Genomic DNA, 19,910 nt, shown 5'->3' with positions numbered 1-19,910 from the left:
CTCTGCTGGTACCTTCCCCAGCAGAAGCAACCTCATGGCTCTCCTCCACTGGGGTCACAACCGCATTGGCAAAGGAGCGAGGACAACGGCTGAAAGGGTGACCGAGCTCACCACACAGGTTACACCTAATGTCCTTACAGGATGCAGCGAGATGACCTAGCCCACCACACAAAGCGCACTTCTGCACTTGGCAGCTGGCGCTAAAGTGTGTGGGGTCACCGCACCTGTGACAGACCTTCGGCTGCCCCTGGTAGAAAATCAGGATTCTGTCCCGTCCAAGAAAGGCTGAAGAAGGAATGTGGGCGACTGTGCCGCCTGAACACTTCAACTTCATCATGAAGGTCCAGGCCCCAGACCAAATGCCAAATTCATCGCGGTTTTTCTGAGGTACCTGAACTACTTCGCCATAACGACTGAGCCAAGTCATGATGTCCATGCAAGAAAGTGACTCGTTACGGGTCAAAACGGTCACCTTCTTGACTGCGTTTTGGCGAGACACTGCTTGCACAGCAAAGTCTCGCCATGCGGGCTCGTTCTTTGCCAGCTCATAATTTGACCAGAAGAGCTCTAAGCCCTCCGGCCGAACAAAGCTGACATCGAACTCCGGAGTACCATAAGGATGTATCAGGGCAAAGATGTCACTAGCCCTGAAGTTCATCTTCAGGAGGAGCTCCACCACCCTTGACCTGGGTGGGCATGCGTCACTGCCCCTCCAGCGAAGACGAACCACATTCCTACGGGAAGCTCCGGGCCCAGTTGTGGGTAAAGACCATACAGTCTCTCCCCCCCTTTTCTCTTGGAAGGCTGCCAGGCCATGCCTGTCTGTCCAGAAGGACAGATCAACATCTCTCCCCTCTACAGTGATTGACTTTTCCCCTCTCCTGAGAGCCTCCAGAAGACGCCTTTGCAAAACGCTGTTCCCAGAGCCAGGAGACAAGGAGTTAACCCCACTTGCCCCAGCAGTGACACTCGCATAGCTCCTTATGGGAGCGGCCACCACTGGGGGTGCAGAAGGTCCAGCACGCACAACAGGATCACCCCCCTCAGCACCATTCACCACTCCCACATTCACCACACTATGTGCATTACTGCCTCGCTTCCTTGCATCACTCACACCAGCTGGGCCAGGAGGACCTGGGGTTGCCTCGGCGTCACTGGGCACTGGGGGTAGAGCCACCTCCATAGCTGATACAGCCTGAGAAGAGGCAGCTCCAACCCCGATCTTAAAGGTGCCCTCTGCCTCATTGGCATTAACCCCTTGTTGTCCAGTAGTTTTTTTAATATTTCTGCTCTGCTGCTCGCTGGATGCAAGAGGCCACTTGCCCTTGCAGACTCCGGACAGTCTTTTTGTGCCCTCTCCAGGGTCTGATGATCCAATGCAAAACAACACTTTTCCTGCGCCTTTCTCTGCAGGCTGTTCGGGATGCTTGGGAGGCGCCGCACCACAAGCCCCAGCAGCCCCATCACACTGCCGCTGCTCACCGGAGCTAGATGCAGCCACAGTGCTAGGGGCCACAGGAGCCACCGCCACTGCCCCTGGCACCGGGCCACCCCCCCCTCCCACTGGGGGGCAGCGCACAGTACCAGGACCTGCTGGATCGCCCTCACTGTCCGGCCTTTCGGCCGATGCCTTCCCTGCACCATCCTTGCTACTGCAAACAAGGCTGGTGCTCTGCGCCATGATGGAACGTGGCTTTGCACTCTCCCCGCACCCTGGCACCGAGTCCACTGCAGGATTCGTGCTGGGCTGGGTTACGGGGCCTACACGACAGGCTGACACTGCTGCCCGCCCGGAGGAAACAGGGAGGGGACGAAACACCAGATTCACCTCCTGAGACGCCTTGGTCTTCTTGGGTCTCGTCTTCTTCCTCTTTTGGTCGTCACTCGGGATATCATCACCAAAGGAAAAGTTCTAGAGGTGAACTGGGGACTCGAGCTGACGTATTTGAGCCATTAGCGCCCCCCCCTGGCCGCTGTCATCACTTTCCTCCTCCAGGTTGGCAGAGCCGCAGCCTGATGGTAATGGCGCTTGCTCCGCAGGCAGCCTGTCGTGCGAGGCCTGCTGGTGTTGGTGCAGGCCACCAGACGGACACGGCAGGTCTTCCTCATCCTCCTCATCATCTCCATCATCCGCCTGGATCTGAAGCCCCTTCAGTTTTCTTAACTGCTCCTGGCGCATGTCATCAAACCGGGCATCATTCTCCAACTTTTCACGGAACGGACCGCTGTGCTCGCGGATAAGATGTCGCTTCTCCTCCAGAGCGGTGACCTCGGCTTTTAGTCTGTCTATGGTGGTAAGTAGATCAGACTTTTTCTTTCTCTGCGTAGCCACCCCCGCTAGGGCCAAGGTCTCCCTTATCTCCTCCTGGAGCCTCCTCAGCGCTTTTCCAGCTTCCTCGTACTCACGGAGGTGCTCAGCAATCCGGGAGCCATAGATGGAAGCAGACTCCGGGCCTTAAGATCACCCCATGCTTTTTGCACACCTCCGTGAGCACCCAGCTTTCCAGCTGAACCACCCAGCTTTCCCGCACATACATCCAGCTTTCCAGGAGGAGCACTCAGGCTGATGTCACTTGCCTTGATCTTCTGTGTTCCGGAGACCTTGCGGCTTCCCTGGGTCTTGGGGGTGGCAGCCGAGGTCACATCGCTGCGTCCTTGGCTCCGGGCAGATCTTCTTACACCCTCCGATTTGGCCGGTAACTGGCTTCTCCTGCCCCCCGCCGGCCTGGTCCGGGAGACAGGAGCCTGGGATTTTCCTGCAGGATTCATCCCACAGAACCCACTCCCTCCCTGGGGAGGAGAGAGCAGGCCTGGGTGGATTGATCTTCCACCAGGTGGTGCAGGAGCTCAGCAGCACACAGCCACACCCTTCAGTAGCACACAGCAGAATGAGATTGCACGCACTATTCTGCTGCTGGTGCAGTCACTGTGTACATACATGACATTACTTATCCTGTACTGATCCTGAGTTACATCCTGTATTATACTCCAGAGCTGCACTCACTATTCTGCTGGTGGTGCAGTCACTGTGTACATACATGACATTACTTATCCTGTACTGATCCTGAGTTACATCCTGTATTATACTCCAGACCTGCACTCACTATTCTGCTGCTGGTGCAGTCACTGTGTACATACATGACATTACTTATCCTGTACTGATCCTGAGTTACATCCTGTATTATACTCCAGAGCTGCACTCACTATTCTGCTGCTGGTGCAGTCACTGTGTACATACATGACATTACTTATCCTGTACTGATCCTGAGTTACATCCTGTATTATACTCCAGAGCTGCACTCACTATTCTGCTGCTGGTGCAGTCACTGTGTACATACATGACATTACTTATCCTGTACTGATCCTGAGTTACATCCTGTATTATACTCCAGAGCTGCACTCACTATTCTGCTGCTGGTGCAGTCACTGTGTACATACATGACATTACTTATCCTGTACTGATCCTGAGTTACATCCTGTATTATACTCCAGAGCTGCACTCACTATTCTGCTGCTGGTGCAGTCACTGTGTACATACATGAGATTACTTATCCTGTACTGATCCTGAGTTACATCCTGTATTATACCCCAGAGCTGCACTCACTATTCTGCTGCTGGTGCAGTCACTGTGTACATACATGACATTACTTATCCTGTACTGATCCTGAGTTACTTCCTGTAAATCTTTTATTTTATATAAAAATGAAAAACATAACAACCATAAACATAAATCAAGCCATAACTTCTGGCAAAATAAAACAATAATACAAACTAAAAGAGTCTTACGGAAACCTCCTGGCCCAGCCACACACACACCACACACTCAGCATAAGAACAAACAAAACCTTCACCCAATCCCACCACCTAATTTTTTTTTTTTTTTTTTTTTTTTGAAATACACAGCAAAATACACATAAACGAACAAGAAATAAACACAGAAATAACAATGAATATAACTGAAATAACATTAATAACATTAAATAACATTAAATATAGCTAACTAAATCCCACGCCCATCACCCTCCCACCCAGACACTGGTCTAACGTCCAAAGTTCGCGTTATATAGTCCAGACCAGTGCCCAGGATCGTACAGTCCAAGTCCCGTCCACCCCCCTCCCAACCTAACACCCTAACACCAACACCCCAAAACCAACCAACCTATAAACACACACAAGAACTATAACTACATATAACTATAAATAAATACACAATGTACACAAGATACAAACACATTAAACAAATCAACATAACAAATCCAAACCACATAAAGCCCAGGTTCGGCGCCTGCAAGCCCCCACATTACTATAACCTCAGATACAAAACAAAAATCTACAGTGTCAGCTTCAGCCCAACACCAGGAGCGGAGATGACAGACTAAGGGACACTAAAGGAGAACCCCCTCCAAAGGAGAGAGGCCCTCCCCGTGCCCAGCCCCTCATACTCCAGAGAGCGCACCTTCACCAGGTCACCCAGAATGTTCCTAACCACCTCATCCACCGGGAGGATTTTACGCTGCGTCGATACTAAACACCGTGCGTTCCACGCGTGGTACCTGACCACTAGGCTAACTAGGAATAACGTGCAGCGGTCCCGGCCACCCAGGCCTCTGAATGCTCCATAGGCCCACTCCGCATAGGAGAGACCGGCCAACCCGGGCCAATGGATGGAAGCGCCCACCCGGTTGTACACCTCTGTGTTAAAGGGGCACTGAAGCAGGAAGTGGTCCATGCTCTCCAGCAGACCACCGCACTCCTCCCGGGGACAACCCCTTTCCTCAGAGCTCCTACACTTCAGATTGTCCCTCACACACAGCTTTCCATGGAAGCAGCGCCAAGTCACGTCCCAAAACTTCAAGGGGATCCTGATGGAATTCAACAAACTCAAACCCACCCCCAGATCCCGACTTGGGCAATCCCTGAGGGCCAGAGGCTTCTGGAAATGGGTCAACAGAACCCTCTTGTCAAGGACTTTCCTCGACATGGTCCTGATCTCCCACATTCCCAGACCCCACCGGCGAATCACCTTCAGAACCGGGGTAGCGTAAGCCGGAAGATGCCCATGTGGTGTACGGAGATCCTTCACTTGTCCTCCTGTCTCCCATTCCTGGAAGAAAGGTCGAAACCATCCCCTGCAGGAGTATACCCACGGAGGAGCCCATCCCCTGCAGGAGTATACCCACGGAGGAGCCCATCCCCTGCAGGAGTATACCCACGGAGGAGCCCATCCCCTGCAGGAGTATACCCACGGAGGAGCCCATCCCCTGCAGGAGTATACCCACGGAGGAGCCCATCCCCTGCAGGAGTATACCCACGGAGGAGCCCATCCTCTACAGGAGTATACCCACGGAGGAGCCCATCCCCTGCTGGAGTATTACCCACGGAGGAGCCCATCCCCTGCAGGAGTATACCCACGGAGGAGCCCATCCCCTGCAGGAGTATACCCACGGAGGAGCCCATCCCCTGCAGGAGTATACCCACGGAGGAGCCCATCCCCTGCAGGAGTATACCCACGGAGGAGCCCATCCCCTGCAGGAGTATACCCACGGAGGAGCCCTCTCTTTCCAGAGGTTTGCGATATTGATCTTAAGAAAGGTATTCACTAGGAACACCACAGGGTTGACCATACACAACCCTCCTTGTCTCCTCGTGCGGTAAGTAACCTCCCTCTTGATAAGGTTCAGCCTATTCCCCCATAACAGCTGGAAGAACAGACTGTAGACCCGAGTCCAGAGGGGTTCTGGCAACATGCACACACTGCCCAGATAAATCAGTAACGGGAGCAGGTAAGTTTTGATCAGATTAACCCTTTCTCTGAGGGTCAAAGACCAACCCTTCCACTGGTCCACCTTCTGGGCGGCGATCTTAAGCCTGCCGTCCCAGTTTTGCATGGGGTAATCCCCCTGGCCAAATTCGATGCCGAGAACTTTGGCAGAGTCTTGGGGCCCTGGAAGAGTGTCCGGGAGATCAAAGCCTGGACCTCCCTCTCCCAGCCAGAGACTCTCACACTTATCCCGGTTGATCTTGGACCCAGAAGCCTCTGAGTAGCGGTCAACCTCTGACATCACTACTCCTACTACACTACATCCTGTATTATACTCCAGAGCTGCACTCACTATTCTGCTGCTGGTGCAGTCACTGTGTACATACATGACATTACTTATCCTGTACTGATCCTGAGTTACATCCAGTATAATACTCCAGAGCTGCACTCACTATTCTGCTGGTGCAGTCACTGTGTACATACATGACATTACTTATCCTGTACTGATCCTGAGTTACATCCTGTATTATACTCCAGAGCTGCACTCACTATTCTGCTGCTGGTGCAGTCACTGTGTACATACATGACATTACTTATCCTGTACTGATCCTGAGTTACATCCTGTATTATACCCCAGAGCTGCACTCACTATTCTGCTGCTGGTGCAGTCACTGTGTACATACATGACATTACTTATCCTGTACTGATCCTGAGTTACATCTTGTATTATACTCCAGAGCTGCACTCACTATTCTGCTGCTGGTGCAGTCACTGTGTACATACATGACATTACTTATCCTGTACTGATCCTGAGTTACATCCTGTATTATACTCCAGAGCTGCACTCACTATTCTGCTGCTGGTGCAGTCACTGTGTACATACATGACATTACTTATCCTGTACTGATCCAGAGTTACATCCTGTATTATACCCCAGAGCTGCACTCACTATTCTGCTGCTGGTGCAGTCACTGTGTACATACATGACATTACTTATCCTGTACTGATCCAGAGTTACATCCTGTATTATACCCCAGAGCTGCACTCACTATTCTGCTGCTGGTGCAGTCACTGTGTACATACATGACATTACTTATCCTGTACTGATCCTGAGTTACATCTTGTATTATACTCCAGAGCTGCACTCACTATTCTGCTGCTGGTGCAGTCACTGTGTACATACATGACATTACTTATCCTGTACTGATCCTGAGTTACATCCTGTATTATACTCCAGAGCTGCACTCACTATTCTGCTGCTGGTGCAGTCACTGTGTACATACATGACATTACTTATCCTGTACTGATCCTGAGTTACATCCTGTATTATACTCCAGAGCTGCACTCACTATTCTGCTGCTGGTGCAGTCACTGTGTACATACATGACATTACTTATCCTGTACTGATCCTGAGTTACATCCTGTATTATACCCCAGAGCTGCACTCACTATTCTGCTGCTGGTGCAGTCACTGTGTACATACATGACATTACTTATCCTGTACTGATCCTGAGTTACATCCTGTATTATACTCCAGAGCTGCACTCACTATTCTGCTGCTGGTGCAGTCACTGTGTACATACATGACATTACTTATCCTGTACTGATCCTGAGTTACATCCTGTATTATACCCCAGAGCTGCACTCACTATTCTGCTGCTGGTGCAGTCACTGTGTACATACATGACATTACTTATCCTGTACTGATCCTGAGTTACATCCTGTATTATACTCCAGAGCTGCACTCACTATTCTGCTGCTGGTGCAGTCACTGTGTACATACATGACATTACTTATCCTGTACTGATCCTGAGTTACATCCTGTATTATACTCCAGAGCTGCACTCACTATTCTGCTGCTGGTGCAGTCACTGTGTACATACATGACATTACTTATCCTGTACTGATCCAGAGTTACATCCTGTATTATACCCCAGAGCTGCACTCACTATTCTGCTGCTGGTGCAGTCACTGTGTACATACATGACATTACTTATCCTGTACTGATCCTGAGTTACATCTTGTATTATACTCCAGAGCTGCACTCACTATTCTGCTGCTGGTGCAGTCACTGTGTACATACATGACATTACTTATCCTGTACTGATCCTGAGTTACATCCTGTATTATACTCCAGAGCTGCACTCACTATTCTGCTGCTGGTGCAGTCACTGTGTACATACATGACATTACTTATCCTGTACTGATCCTGAGTTACATCCTGTATTATACTCCAGAGCTGCACTCACTATTCTGCTGCTGGTGCAGTCACTGTGTACATACATGACATTACTTATCCTGTACTGATCCTGAGTTACATCCTGTATTATACCCCAGAGCTGCACTCACTATTCTGCTGCTGGTGCAGTCACTGTGTACATACATGACATTACTTATCCTGTACTGATCCTGAGTTACATCCTGTATTATACTCCAGAGCTGCACTCACTATTCTGCTGCTGGTGCAGTCACTGTGTACATACATGACATTACTTATCCTGTACTGATCCTGAGTTACATCCTGTATTATACCCCAGAGCTGCACTCACTATTCTGCTGCTGGTGCAGTCACTGTGTACATACATGACATTACTTATCCTGTACTGATCCTGAGTTACATCCTGTATTATACTCCAGAGCTGCACTCACTATTCTGCTGCTGGTGCAGTCACTGTGTACATACATGACATTACTTATCCTGTACTGATCCTGAGTTACATCCTGTATTATACTCCAGAGCTGCACTCACTATTCCTGGTTGTGCTCAGGTTAGCAGATAACATGTAGTAGGTAGTCAGACAGTAGTGCGGTTCCCTGATGCTGTGTAGATAATGCAGAGCCGGTCGTGTTGCTCAGACATAACAAGCTCTTGTTTTCCTTCCTCCTGTCACGCTCCGCTCTCTCGGTCGCCATCTTTCCCCGATTGTCAGGAATAATGAGCCGGCTCTGTACCCTGTGTTATGGGTCAGATGATGGTCATGTGCCTAAACTTGTCTCATAGATACAACTATACAATGTTGCACTTAAAGGGGTTGTCCACTTTTCAGCAAATAATTGATGTTGTTTGTGCAAGAAATAGTTACATTGTCTAACCTTCTTTCTGTATAAATTCCTCACTATTTTCTAGATCTCTGCTTGCTGTCCTTCTATAGAAATCTGTTCATGGTCATGTGATGTCACACAGGTGCACGGCTCGTTAGTATCACACAGAGTAATCAGAGCCATGTGATATAACGAGCTGTGCACCCGTGTGATATAACGAGCTGTGCACCTGTGTGACATCACATGGCCATGGACAGGTTTTCATCCACTGGAAGTAAACAGTGAAGATTTCTATACAATGACAGCAAGCAGAGATGTTGCTGAAAGTGGACAACCCCTTTAATGAATCATGCACAGAGGTCAATGACAATGTCAGCCCTGCTACATCTGTATTGGGGTGCAGACACAGCAGAGCTTTTTAGCTTCTTCTTTATACAATGACCCCTTTTATAGACACTGACACACTGTAACAAACCAGTCGCTTTGAGAACAATACATTGTAACCAACTAGAAGCTGTGCGAGTGGCTCCTAAAGAGTATAAAAGGATAACTAATACCCACACCAACACATAGTAACGAACCAGCAGCTGTGTTGTGGCTTGTGAGAGCTAAAATGGGATACATTTGGCCCACTCCAATACATTGGAGCAAAACCGCATCTGTGTGAAGCGTCTGAGCGTAAGGAAAGAAAACTTATAACTTCAGGGATACACTGTAACAAAGCAGCAGCTGTGAAAGCTGCTTTTGAAAGTAGGACATGATACTTTGTATCTACAGCAATACATTGTAACAAACTATAAGCTGTGTGAGTGGCTTCTGAGGGTATGAAAGAAGGACTTATACCCACAGGAATACATTGTAACAAACCAGCAGCTCTTAGAGCCAACTACTGAGAATAAGACAGGATTACCTTATGCCTATACAAATACATTGTAACAAACCAGCCGCTGTGTGACCAGTTTCTGAGAGTAGCAAATGATATCTTATACCTAGTGCAATACATTGTAACAAATCAGCAGCTCCGGAAAGTGAGAAAAGATACCGAGGACCTACATCAATACATTGTAACAAACCTGCAGCTGTGAGAATATCTTCTAATAGTACCAAAGGATTAATTATACCTGCTACCGCAAGACACTGTAACAAACCAGCAGCTGTGAGAGTAGCGCCTTCTAGTAAAAAATGGATACATGATAACTAAAGCAATACATTGCAACAAACCAGCAGCTGTTAGAATATCTTCTATTACTACCAAATGATTGATTATACCTACAGCAACACATTTTAGCAAAGCAGCAGCTGTGACAGCAGCTTCTAACAGTAAGCAAGAATTCCTTATACCTACAGCAATACACTGTAACAAACCAGCAGCTGTGAGAGAGTAGCTCCTTTTCTGTGTCTCAGTTCTGTACCATCAGAATTTTGATAAATCTACTGTAGTAGGACTGTCCCTTTAAATGTGGGCGGAGCTGTGACAACTAGAGCTGACAGGTGCCCTGTGTATTACACAGAGAGGAAGGTTCTCTGGTTGGACATGGACTTCCCCTTTAAGTTCTGCTCCTTATAACATTTATGAGATGAGAAAGTTTCACATAAATTCTTTATGTCCAGGAAATAAGGAAATAGAATCTCCGGGTTATCCCAAATACCCAACACTGGGAACAGCAAGATCCCATCCCCCGGATATCACAGCAACCAGAGGGAGCCGCACACATCTGTGCTCCATCATCTGCATTCCCAGCACTGTCACCAGAGAGCCGCCGCTATAACCCGGGCATCCCCTGTATATAATATATGTACAGCCGCTATAACCTGGGGATCTCCTGTATATAATGATATATGTACAGCTGGTATAACCTGGGATCTCCTGTATATAATGATATATGTACAGCCGGTATAACCTGGGGATCTCCTGTATATAATGATATATGTACAGCTGGTATAACCTGGGGATCTACTGTATATAATGATATATGTACAGCCGGTATAACCTGGGGATCTCCTGTATATAATGATATATGTACAGCCGGTATAACCTGGGGGTCTCCTGTATATAATGATATATGTACAGCCTGTATAACCTAGGGATCTCCTGTATATAATGATATATGTACAGATGGTATAACCTGGGGATCTCCTGTATATAATGATATATGTACAGCCGGTATAACCTGGGGATCTCCTGTATATAATGATATATGTACAGCCGGTATATCCTGGGGATCTCCTGTATATAATGATATATGTACAGCCGGTATAACCTGGGGATCTCCTGTATATAATGATATATGTACAGCTGGTATAACCTGGGATCTCCTGTATATAATGATATATGTACAGCCGGTATAACCTGGGGATCTCCTGTATATAATGATATATGTACAGCCGGTATAACCTGGGGATCTCCTGTATATAATGATATATGTACAGCCGGTATAACCTGGGGATCTCCTGTATATAATGATATATGTACAGCTGGTATAACCTGGGATCTCCTGTATATAATGATATATGTACAGCCGGTATAACCTGGGGATCTCCTGTATATAATGATATATGTACAGCCGGTATAACCTGGGGATCTCCTGTATATAATGATATATGTACAGCCGGTATAACCTGGGATCTCCTGTATATAATGATATATGTACAGCCGGTATATCCTGGGGATCTCCTGTATATAATGATATATGTACAGCTGGTATAACCTGGGATCTCCTGTATATAATGATATATGTACAGCCGGTATAACCTGGGGATCTCCTGTATATAATGATATATGTACAGCTGGTATAACCTGGGATCTCCTGTATATAATGATATATGTACAGCCGGTATAACCTGGGGATCTCCTGTATATAATGATATATGTACAGCCGGTATAACCTGGGGATCTCCTGTATATAATGATATATGTACAGCCGGTATATCCTGGGGATCTCCTGTATATAATGATATATGTACAGCTGGTATAACCTGGGATCTCCTGTATATAATGATATATGTACAGCCGGTATAACCTGGGGATCTCCTGTATATAATGATATATGTACAGCCGGTATATCCTGGGGATCTCCTGTATATAATGATATATGTACAGCCGGTATAACCTGGGGATCTCCTGTATATAATGATATATGTACAGCCGCTATAACCTGGGGGTCTCCTGTATATAATGATATATGTACAGCCGGTATAACCTGGGGATTTCCTGTATATAATGATATATGTACAGCTGGTATAACCTGGGGATCTCCTGTATATAATGATATATGTACAGCTGGTATAACCTGGGGATCTCCTGTATATAATGATATATGTACAGCCGGTATAACCTGGAGATCTCCTGTATATAATGATATATGTACAGCCGGTATAACCTGGGGATCTCCTGTATATAATGATATATGTACAGCCGGTATAACCTGGGGGTCTCCTGTATATAATGATATATGTACAGCCGGTATAACCTGGGGATCTCCTGTATATAATGATATATGTACAGCCGGTATAACCTGGAGATCTCCTGTATATAATGATATATGTACAGCCGGTATAACCTGGGGATCTCCTGTATATAATGATATATGTACAGCCGGTATAACCTGGGGGTCTCCTGTATATAATGATATATGTACAGCCGCTATAACCTGGGGATCTCCTGTATATAATGATATATGTACAGCCGGTATAACCTGGGGATCTCCTGTATATAATGATATATGTACAGCCGGTATAACCTGGGGATCTCCTGTATATAATGATATATGTACAGCCGGTATAACCTGGGGATCTCCTGTATATAATGATATATGTACAGCCGCTATAACCTGGGGATCTCCTGTATATAATGATATATGTACAGCCGCTATAACCTGGGGATCTCCTGTATATAATGATATATGTACAGCCGGTATAACCTGGGATCTCCTGTATATAATGATATATGTACAGCTGGTATAACCTGGGGATCTCCTGTATATAATGATATATGTACAGCCGGTATAACCTGGGGATCTCCTGTATATAATGATATATGTACAGCCGGTATAACCTGGGGATCTCCTGTATATAATGATATATGTACAGCCGGTATAACCTGGGGATCTCCTGTATATAATGATATATGTACAGCCGGTATAACCTGGGGATCTCCTGTATATAATGATATATGTACAGCCGGTATAACCTGGGGATCTCCTGTATATAATGATATATGTACAGCTGGTATAACCTGGGGATCTCCTGTATATAATGATATATGTACAGCCGGTATAACCTGGGGATCTCCTGTATATAATGATATATGTACAGCTGGTATAACCTGGGGATCTCCTGTATATAGTGATATATGTACAGCCGGTATAACCTGGGGATCTCCTGTATATAATGATATATGTACAGCCGGTATAACCTGGGGATCTCCTGTATATAATGATATATGTACAGCCGGTATAACCTGGGGATCTCCTGTATATAATGATATATGTACAGCCGGTATAACCTGGGGATCTCCTGTATATAATGATATATGTACAGCCGGTTTAACCTGGGGATCTCCTGTATATAATGATATATGTACAGCCGGTTTAACCTGGGGATCTCCTGTATATAATGATATATGTACAGCTGGTATAACCTGGGGATCCCCTGTATATAATGATATATGTACAGCCGCTATAACCTGGGGATCTCCTGTATATAATGATATATGTACAGCCGCTATAACCTGGGGATCTCCTGTATATAATGATATATGTACAGCCGGTATAACCTGGGGATCTCCTGTATATAATGATATATGTACAGCCGGTATAACCTGGGAGTCTCCTGTATATAATGATATATGTACAGCCGCTATAACCTGGGGATCTCCTGTATATAATGATATATGTACAGCCGGTATAACCTGGGGATCTCCTGTATATAATGATATATGTACAGCCGCTATAACCTGGGGATCTCCTGTATATAATGTTATATGTACAGCCGGTATAACCTGGGGATCTCCTGTATATAATGATATATGTACAGCCGCTATAACCTGGGGATCTCCTGTATATAATGATATATGTACAGCCGCTATAACCTGGGGATCTCCTGTATATAATGATATATGTACAGCCGGTATAACCTGGGGATCTCCTGTATATAATGATATATGTACAGCCGCTATAACCTGGGGATCTCCTGTATATAATGATATATGTACAGCCGGTATAACCTGGGGATCTCCTGTATATAATGATATATGTACAGCTGGTATAACCTGGGGATCTCCTGTATATAATGATATATGTACAGCCGGTATAACCTGGGGATCCCCTGTATATAGTGATATATGTACAGCCGCTATAACCTGGGGATCTCCTGTATATAATGATATATGTGACCCGGCTTCTTACTCTGTCATTGTCTTTCCAGTTTTCACAGCTCATAAAGATCTTCCAGCGCCTGGGTCCGGAGAAGTTCCCCCTGATCGATCAGTCCTTCTATCCTAACCACAAGCAGATGGTGAGTGACACTGGTTTTCCATCTGGCTGTAGGATGAGACAGGGGGATGTCTCGGGCAGTAGACAGCAGATGATGGTGGCAGGTGGTGGTCAGTGTAGTCCTGGACCATGGACCTCTACATGTGGCCGGTCACCTTTCACAGATATTTGTTCTAATTCTCAGAGACCGTTCTGGCAAATTCAGGTTGTATCCAATCAGAAAAGTGTTGGGACTTACAAACTCCTCGGTTCCACTTAGATTAGGGCAGGATTCTTGGATGAAGATGGTCCTAGGTGGATGAGCCTTCTTCAACCTAGAGTCTTTCTCTTGACCTTACTATAACTTTGGCCAGATGGTGGCTTGTCATAGTCAGCGTCTGGAGTCGGCAGGCGTAGTGCAGGGTCGGCAGACGTATCGGCAGGCGTAGTGCAGGGTCGGCAGGCGTAGTGCAGGGTCGGCAGGCGTAGTCCAGGGTCGGCAGGCGTAGTCCAGGGTCGGCAGGCGTAGTCCAGTGTCGGCAGGCGTAGTCCAGGGTCGGCAGGCGTAGTGCAGGGTCGGCAGGCGTAGTGCAGGGTCGGCAGGCGTAGTGCAGGGTCGGCAGGCGTAGTGCAGGGTCGGCAGGCGTAATGCAGGGTCGGCAGGCGTATTGCAGGGTCGGCAGGCGTAGTCCAGGGTCGGCAGGCGTATTGCATGGTCGGCAGGCGTAGTGCAGGGTCGGCAGGCGTAGTCCAGGGTCGGCAGGCGTAGTCCAGGGTCGGCAGACGTAGTCCAGGGTCGGCAGACGTAGTCCAGGGTCGGCAGACGTAGTCCAGGGTCGGCAGACGTAGTCCTGGGTCGGCAGGCGTAGTCCAGGGTCGGCAGGCGTAGTCCAGGGTCGGCAGGCGTAGTCCAGGGTCGGCAGGCGTAGTCCAGGGTCGGCAGGCGTAGTCCAGGGTCGGCAGGCGTAGTCCAGGGTCGGCAGGCGTAGTCCACGGTCGGCAGGCGTAGTCCACGGTCGGCAGGCGTAGTCCACGGTCGGCAGGCGTAGTCCGGGGTCGGCAGGCGTAGTCCAGGGTCGGCAGGCGTAGTCCAGGGTCGGCAGGCGTAGTCCAGGGTCGGCAGGCGTAGTCCACGGTCGGCAGGCGTAGTCCAGGGTCGGCAGGCGTAGTCCAGGGTCGGCAGGCGTAGTCCAGGGTCGGCAGGCGTAGTCCACGGTCGGCAGGCGTAGTCCAGGGTCGGCAGGCGTAGTCCAGGGTCGGCAGGCGTAGTCCAGGGTCGGCAGGCGTAGTCCACGGTCGGCAGGCGTAGTCCACGGTCGGCAGGCGTAGTCCACGGTCGGCAGGCGTAGTCCAAAGTCAGAGTCGGCGGTCAGAGTCGCAGACGTATCGGCAGGCGTAGTCCAGGGTCGGCAGGCGTAGTCCAGGGTCGGCGGTCGTGGTGAGAATCGGCAGACAGGGTCAGAGTCGGCAGAGTTGGCAAGTGATGTCTTGGGGTTAAAGGGTGAAAACTACAGCAGGAGCCCCTCATCAAATTTAAGAAAAGTTCTGAGAACTTTATTCCTCTATACAGAGACCTGAGACTGCTTATACGAAAATACAGAAAATGTATCTCTTTTTGGTAATCGTGGCATTTGGTGATTCGCCATCGCTCAGTTTTGGGCTTGTTCCTGGATTGTAAGGTCTTCTAGCTCAGATCTGAAGGCGTTTACATTGTGATCCTCGGAGTGTGCGGCGGCACAATGGAAGGCGTGAGATGGCGGTTTTATAATTACCGCTATCAAATGTGTTCGTTTGTACCTTTTCCAAATCTCCGGCTTTTTAATCTGCTGCCAAAACACCCGTCACCTCGCTGCCACCAAACACGGCTACGTGCAGGACGACTACAATGGATGGCACCGAATATTCCCCCGGGGGGCGCTAACTATGAGGGGAGGGGCTTCAAATGTCTCTCCAGACAAGTATGTTTGCTATTCATAAAGTTTAAAGGGACACTCTACCTCCAACCAGTAGCGAAAAGAGTATTTATTAGTGCAAAGAGTTTACCGTTTTGTGTACGCAGCTAAGACCTATGCGCTCCCATGTCACCAGACTACAAACAAAACTTCTCTTCTCCTCTGACAGTAGAAGAGCCAGATAGACCAATAACAAAAAAATGTAGGATCGGACCAACACATGACTACAGGATCTGACTACACGTGGTTGGTTTGTAGTCTGATACCATGGAAACGCCTTAATCTGTTATAGAAATTTTTGTGTTCTGTCGCTATTACTCATTGTCCACGGAAGACTCTCGGAATCAGTGGTGTGTGGAATGTGGATTCGGGCATAGGTTATTGAAGTTGCACCTTAAAGGGGCTTTCCAGTTCTTACGTCAAAAACAGTACTTGGAGTCTTCAGAACCAGTGTTTGGTGGAAGTACCGGGGTCATGGGTTTGGTATCAGCCTATGTATGATCTCCTCACAAGTCCATGCTCTTAGGAGGCCATATGCAGGACCTGACTACAGAGTGTTGCTTTGTAGTCTGTTACCACGGAAACATATCAGTCTACAAAGTATTTATGTTATTTAAGGATATTTTTGTTCACCCCCTTTAAGACGGGCTTTGCTGTCTGTCACCACCCAAGTCTGAGGGCTCTTATCAGACGTTGTGGTTCCAGAACCCAGACTATGTACACAGCACAGCCTGTCTTTTGTTACAGTGTGTTACATAATCCATAACACGATCGGTTTGTTTGCCCGTCCGGCTGCTGTAGAGAATATGGATTGTTATTGTGTCGTCTCTTGACCCCAGTTAGGGGAACTAATGAGGTTTAATAGGTATAAAGTCCGCTGGCGGGACCTATAGTCACCGGAGACGGCGGTATACGGAGGAAACATCTGGCGCAACGCACACATGACTTATGTGAGTCATTACCCAGACTGATTAATATGCGAAAACCAGGGCCGTCCATTATGCGCCAGGAGATAGCCGCATTTTGGGGGAAATTTAGGGGATTTTGTTCCATTCTCACAAGGACAAAGATACTTCCGAATTCCGAAATTTAAAGTGAACCCCATCCCCACCTTACATCCTCACCAATATTACACACTGAATAATCTCCCAATATGTCTCCATATTCTCAGCACAGTGTTACATGGGGTGTGTCCTCACACTGCTGTGCTCTGTGCATTCTGCTGCTTAACAGCCCCTCCCCTCTGTTTAGAGAAATAATTGTATCAGGTTTCAACAGTCACTCAGAGGGGAGGGGCTGTGGGGCTGTTCAGTGCAGAGAGCTAAGAGCACAGCAGTGTGAGGACACACCCCAGAGTATACATTGAAGGTTAAATACTACACCAGTCACTTAGACCAGAGGATAACGGCTGTGGAACTGTGATCTCAGATAACAGCAGTGTGCGGATGCAATTCTGGAATGTTAGTCCAATTTTCACAGTCCTGCTGCCAAGAGAGAAGGTCTGTGGGATATCAATCAATATAACACAGTCCTGCTGCTACTAACAACATACGGAAAGGTGTGGTAACACATCTCTGCAGGCACAATACCTAACACTGCATGGAGCACAGCAGTGTGAGGACATACACTCACTAGAATACTGGAATATAATTCCATATATCACAGTACTGCTTCTACTAACAGCATACACAAAGGTATCATTACACAGCTACTAGGGACAATACCTAACACTATCAGCAAAGAGCACAAAAGTGCGAGGAAACACCGCCAGTGTTACAATACAGGAATATAAATCTGTTATTCACAGTCCTGCTGCTACTAACATTACAGACAAAGGTATGATTTGCATTGGTGGTGGCAATGAGGGTTTTAGACCAGGTAAAGGGCTATTTATTGCCAATTTTGGACGAAATGTTATGGCCCCAGTAGCGAGAGAACGGGAGTGGTCTCAAGTGATGGATGTCTGGAGAGATGGTGAGTGAACCCATATAGTAAAATGATGGAAGTCACGGTGAGGTGAGGTCACGGAGAAGTAGGGTTATGGTGGGGTGATATTGAAATGAAAAAGGGTATTGGATTCTCCTTAATGATAGATCATGGAAAAATTAGGAGATGAAGTGGAGCCGTGGTGCCATGGGGCTCAGTGTGAAGAGGTATCACGATAGAAGATGCTCATGGCTCCTCCTGCCTTGCCTCTTGCCTGGTTACTTAGTTCCATGACCACCATAGATTTTGAATATATCCCCTACTCGTGCCTTACCTACTTGTTCTCCACATTCCAACCCCTGCACCTACTGTGGAGCCTACTTGATGCCATGCCAAAGCCTCACAGATGACCTTCTCCAAAACCCATGGTGTAACGTAGTGGGGTCATGATGGAATTAGCTCATGGTGGAATGGGATCATGGGGCAGTTCGGCCATGGTGGAATTGGATCTTGGTAAAATGTGGTCTCAGTGGAATGGGATCTTGGTGAAATCCAATTATGGATGAACAGGTTAATGGGAAGTGGGGTCTTTATAGAATGGGACCTTGGTAAACTGAGATCTTGGGGAAGTTGCTTCATGGTGGAATGGGATCATAGTCAATGGGCTCTTGGAGAAGTGGGTTTATGGTGGAACTGAGTCATGGTGAAGTGGGGTCCATGGTGGAATGGAAGCATGGTGAAGTGGGGTCCATGGTGGAATGGGGTCATGGTGAAGTGGGGTCCATGGTGGAATGGAATCATGCTGAAGTGGGGTCCATGGTGGAATGGAATCATGGTGAAGTGGGGTCCATGGTGGAATGGAATCATGGTGAAGTGGGGTCCATTGTGGAATGGAATCATGGTGAAGTGGGGTCCATGGTGGAATGGAATCATGGTGAAGTGGTATCCATGGCGGAATGGGGTCATGGTGAAGTGGTGTCCATGGTGGAATGGAATCATGGTGAAGTGGTATCCATGGCGGAATGGGGTCATGGTGAAGTGGTGTCCATGGTGGAATGGGATCATGGTGAATTTGGGTCCATGGTGGAATGGGATCATGGTGAAGTGTGGTCCATGGTGGAATGGGATCATGGTGAATTTGGGTCCATGGTGGAATGGAATCATGGGGAAGTGGGGTCCATGGTGGAATGGGGTCATGGTGAAGTGGGGTCCATGGTGGAATGGAATCATGCTGAAGTGGGGTCCATGGTGGAATGGGATCATGGTGAATTTGGGTCCATGGTGGAATGGGATCATGGTGAAGTGGGGTCCATGGTGGAATGGAATCATGCTGAAGTGAGATCCATGGTGGAATGGGGTCATGGTGAAGTGGGGTCCATGGTGGAATGGAATCATGGTGAAGTGGGGTCCATGGTGGAATGGGATCATGGTGAAGTGGGGTCCATGGTGGAATGGGATCATGGTGAAGTGGGGTCCATGGTGGAATGGAATCATGGTGAAGTGGGGTCTATGATGGAATGGGGTCATGGTGAAGTGGGGTCCATGGTGGAATGGAATCATGGTGAAGTGGGGTCCATGGTGGAATGGAATCATGCTGAAGTGGGGTCCATTGTGGAATGGAATCATGCTGAAGTGGGGTCCATTGTGGAATGGAATCATGTTGAAGTGGGGACCATGGTGGAATGGAATCATGTTGAAGTGGGGTCCATGGTGGAATGGAATCATGCTGAAGTGGGGTCCATGGTGGAATGGAATCAT

The 19,910-nt window shown here is 47.8% G+C and overlaps 1 protein-coding gene across 2 annotated transcripts in view; it reads left to right on the top strand.

Moving 5' to 3' along the window:
- SYN3 (synapsin III) overlaps window positions 1-19,910 on the top strand; it is a 221,593-nt gene that overhangs the window by 98,837 nt on the left and 102,846 nt on the right. For both annotated transcript variants that reach the window (XM_072145126.1, XM_072145125.1), the window contains exon 6: window positions 14,228-14,317. In XM_072145126.1, coding sequence (XP_072001227.1) covers window positions 14,228-14,317 — 90 coding nt within the window. The remainder of the gene's footprint in view (window positions 1-14,227; window positions 14,318-19,910) is intronic.

The sequence above is a fragment of the Engystomops pustulosus genome, chromosome 4 (assembly GCF_040894005.1).
Source record: "Engystomops pustulosus chromosome 4, aEngPut4.maternal, whole genome shotgun sequence".
Lineage (NCBI taxonomy): Eukaryota > Metazoa > Chordata > Amphibia > Anura > Leptodactylidae > Engystomops > Engystomops pustulosus.
Note: the sequence above shows the minus strand (reverse complement) of the source record. Positions and strands in the feature narration are given on the sequence as shown.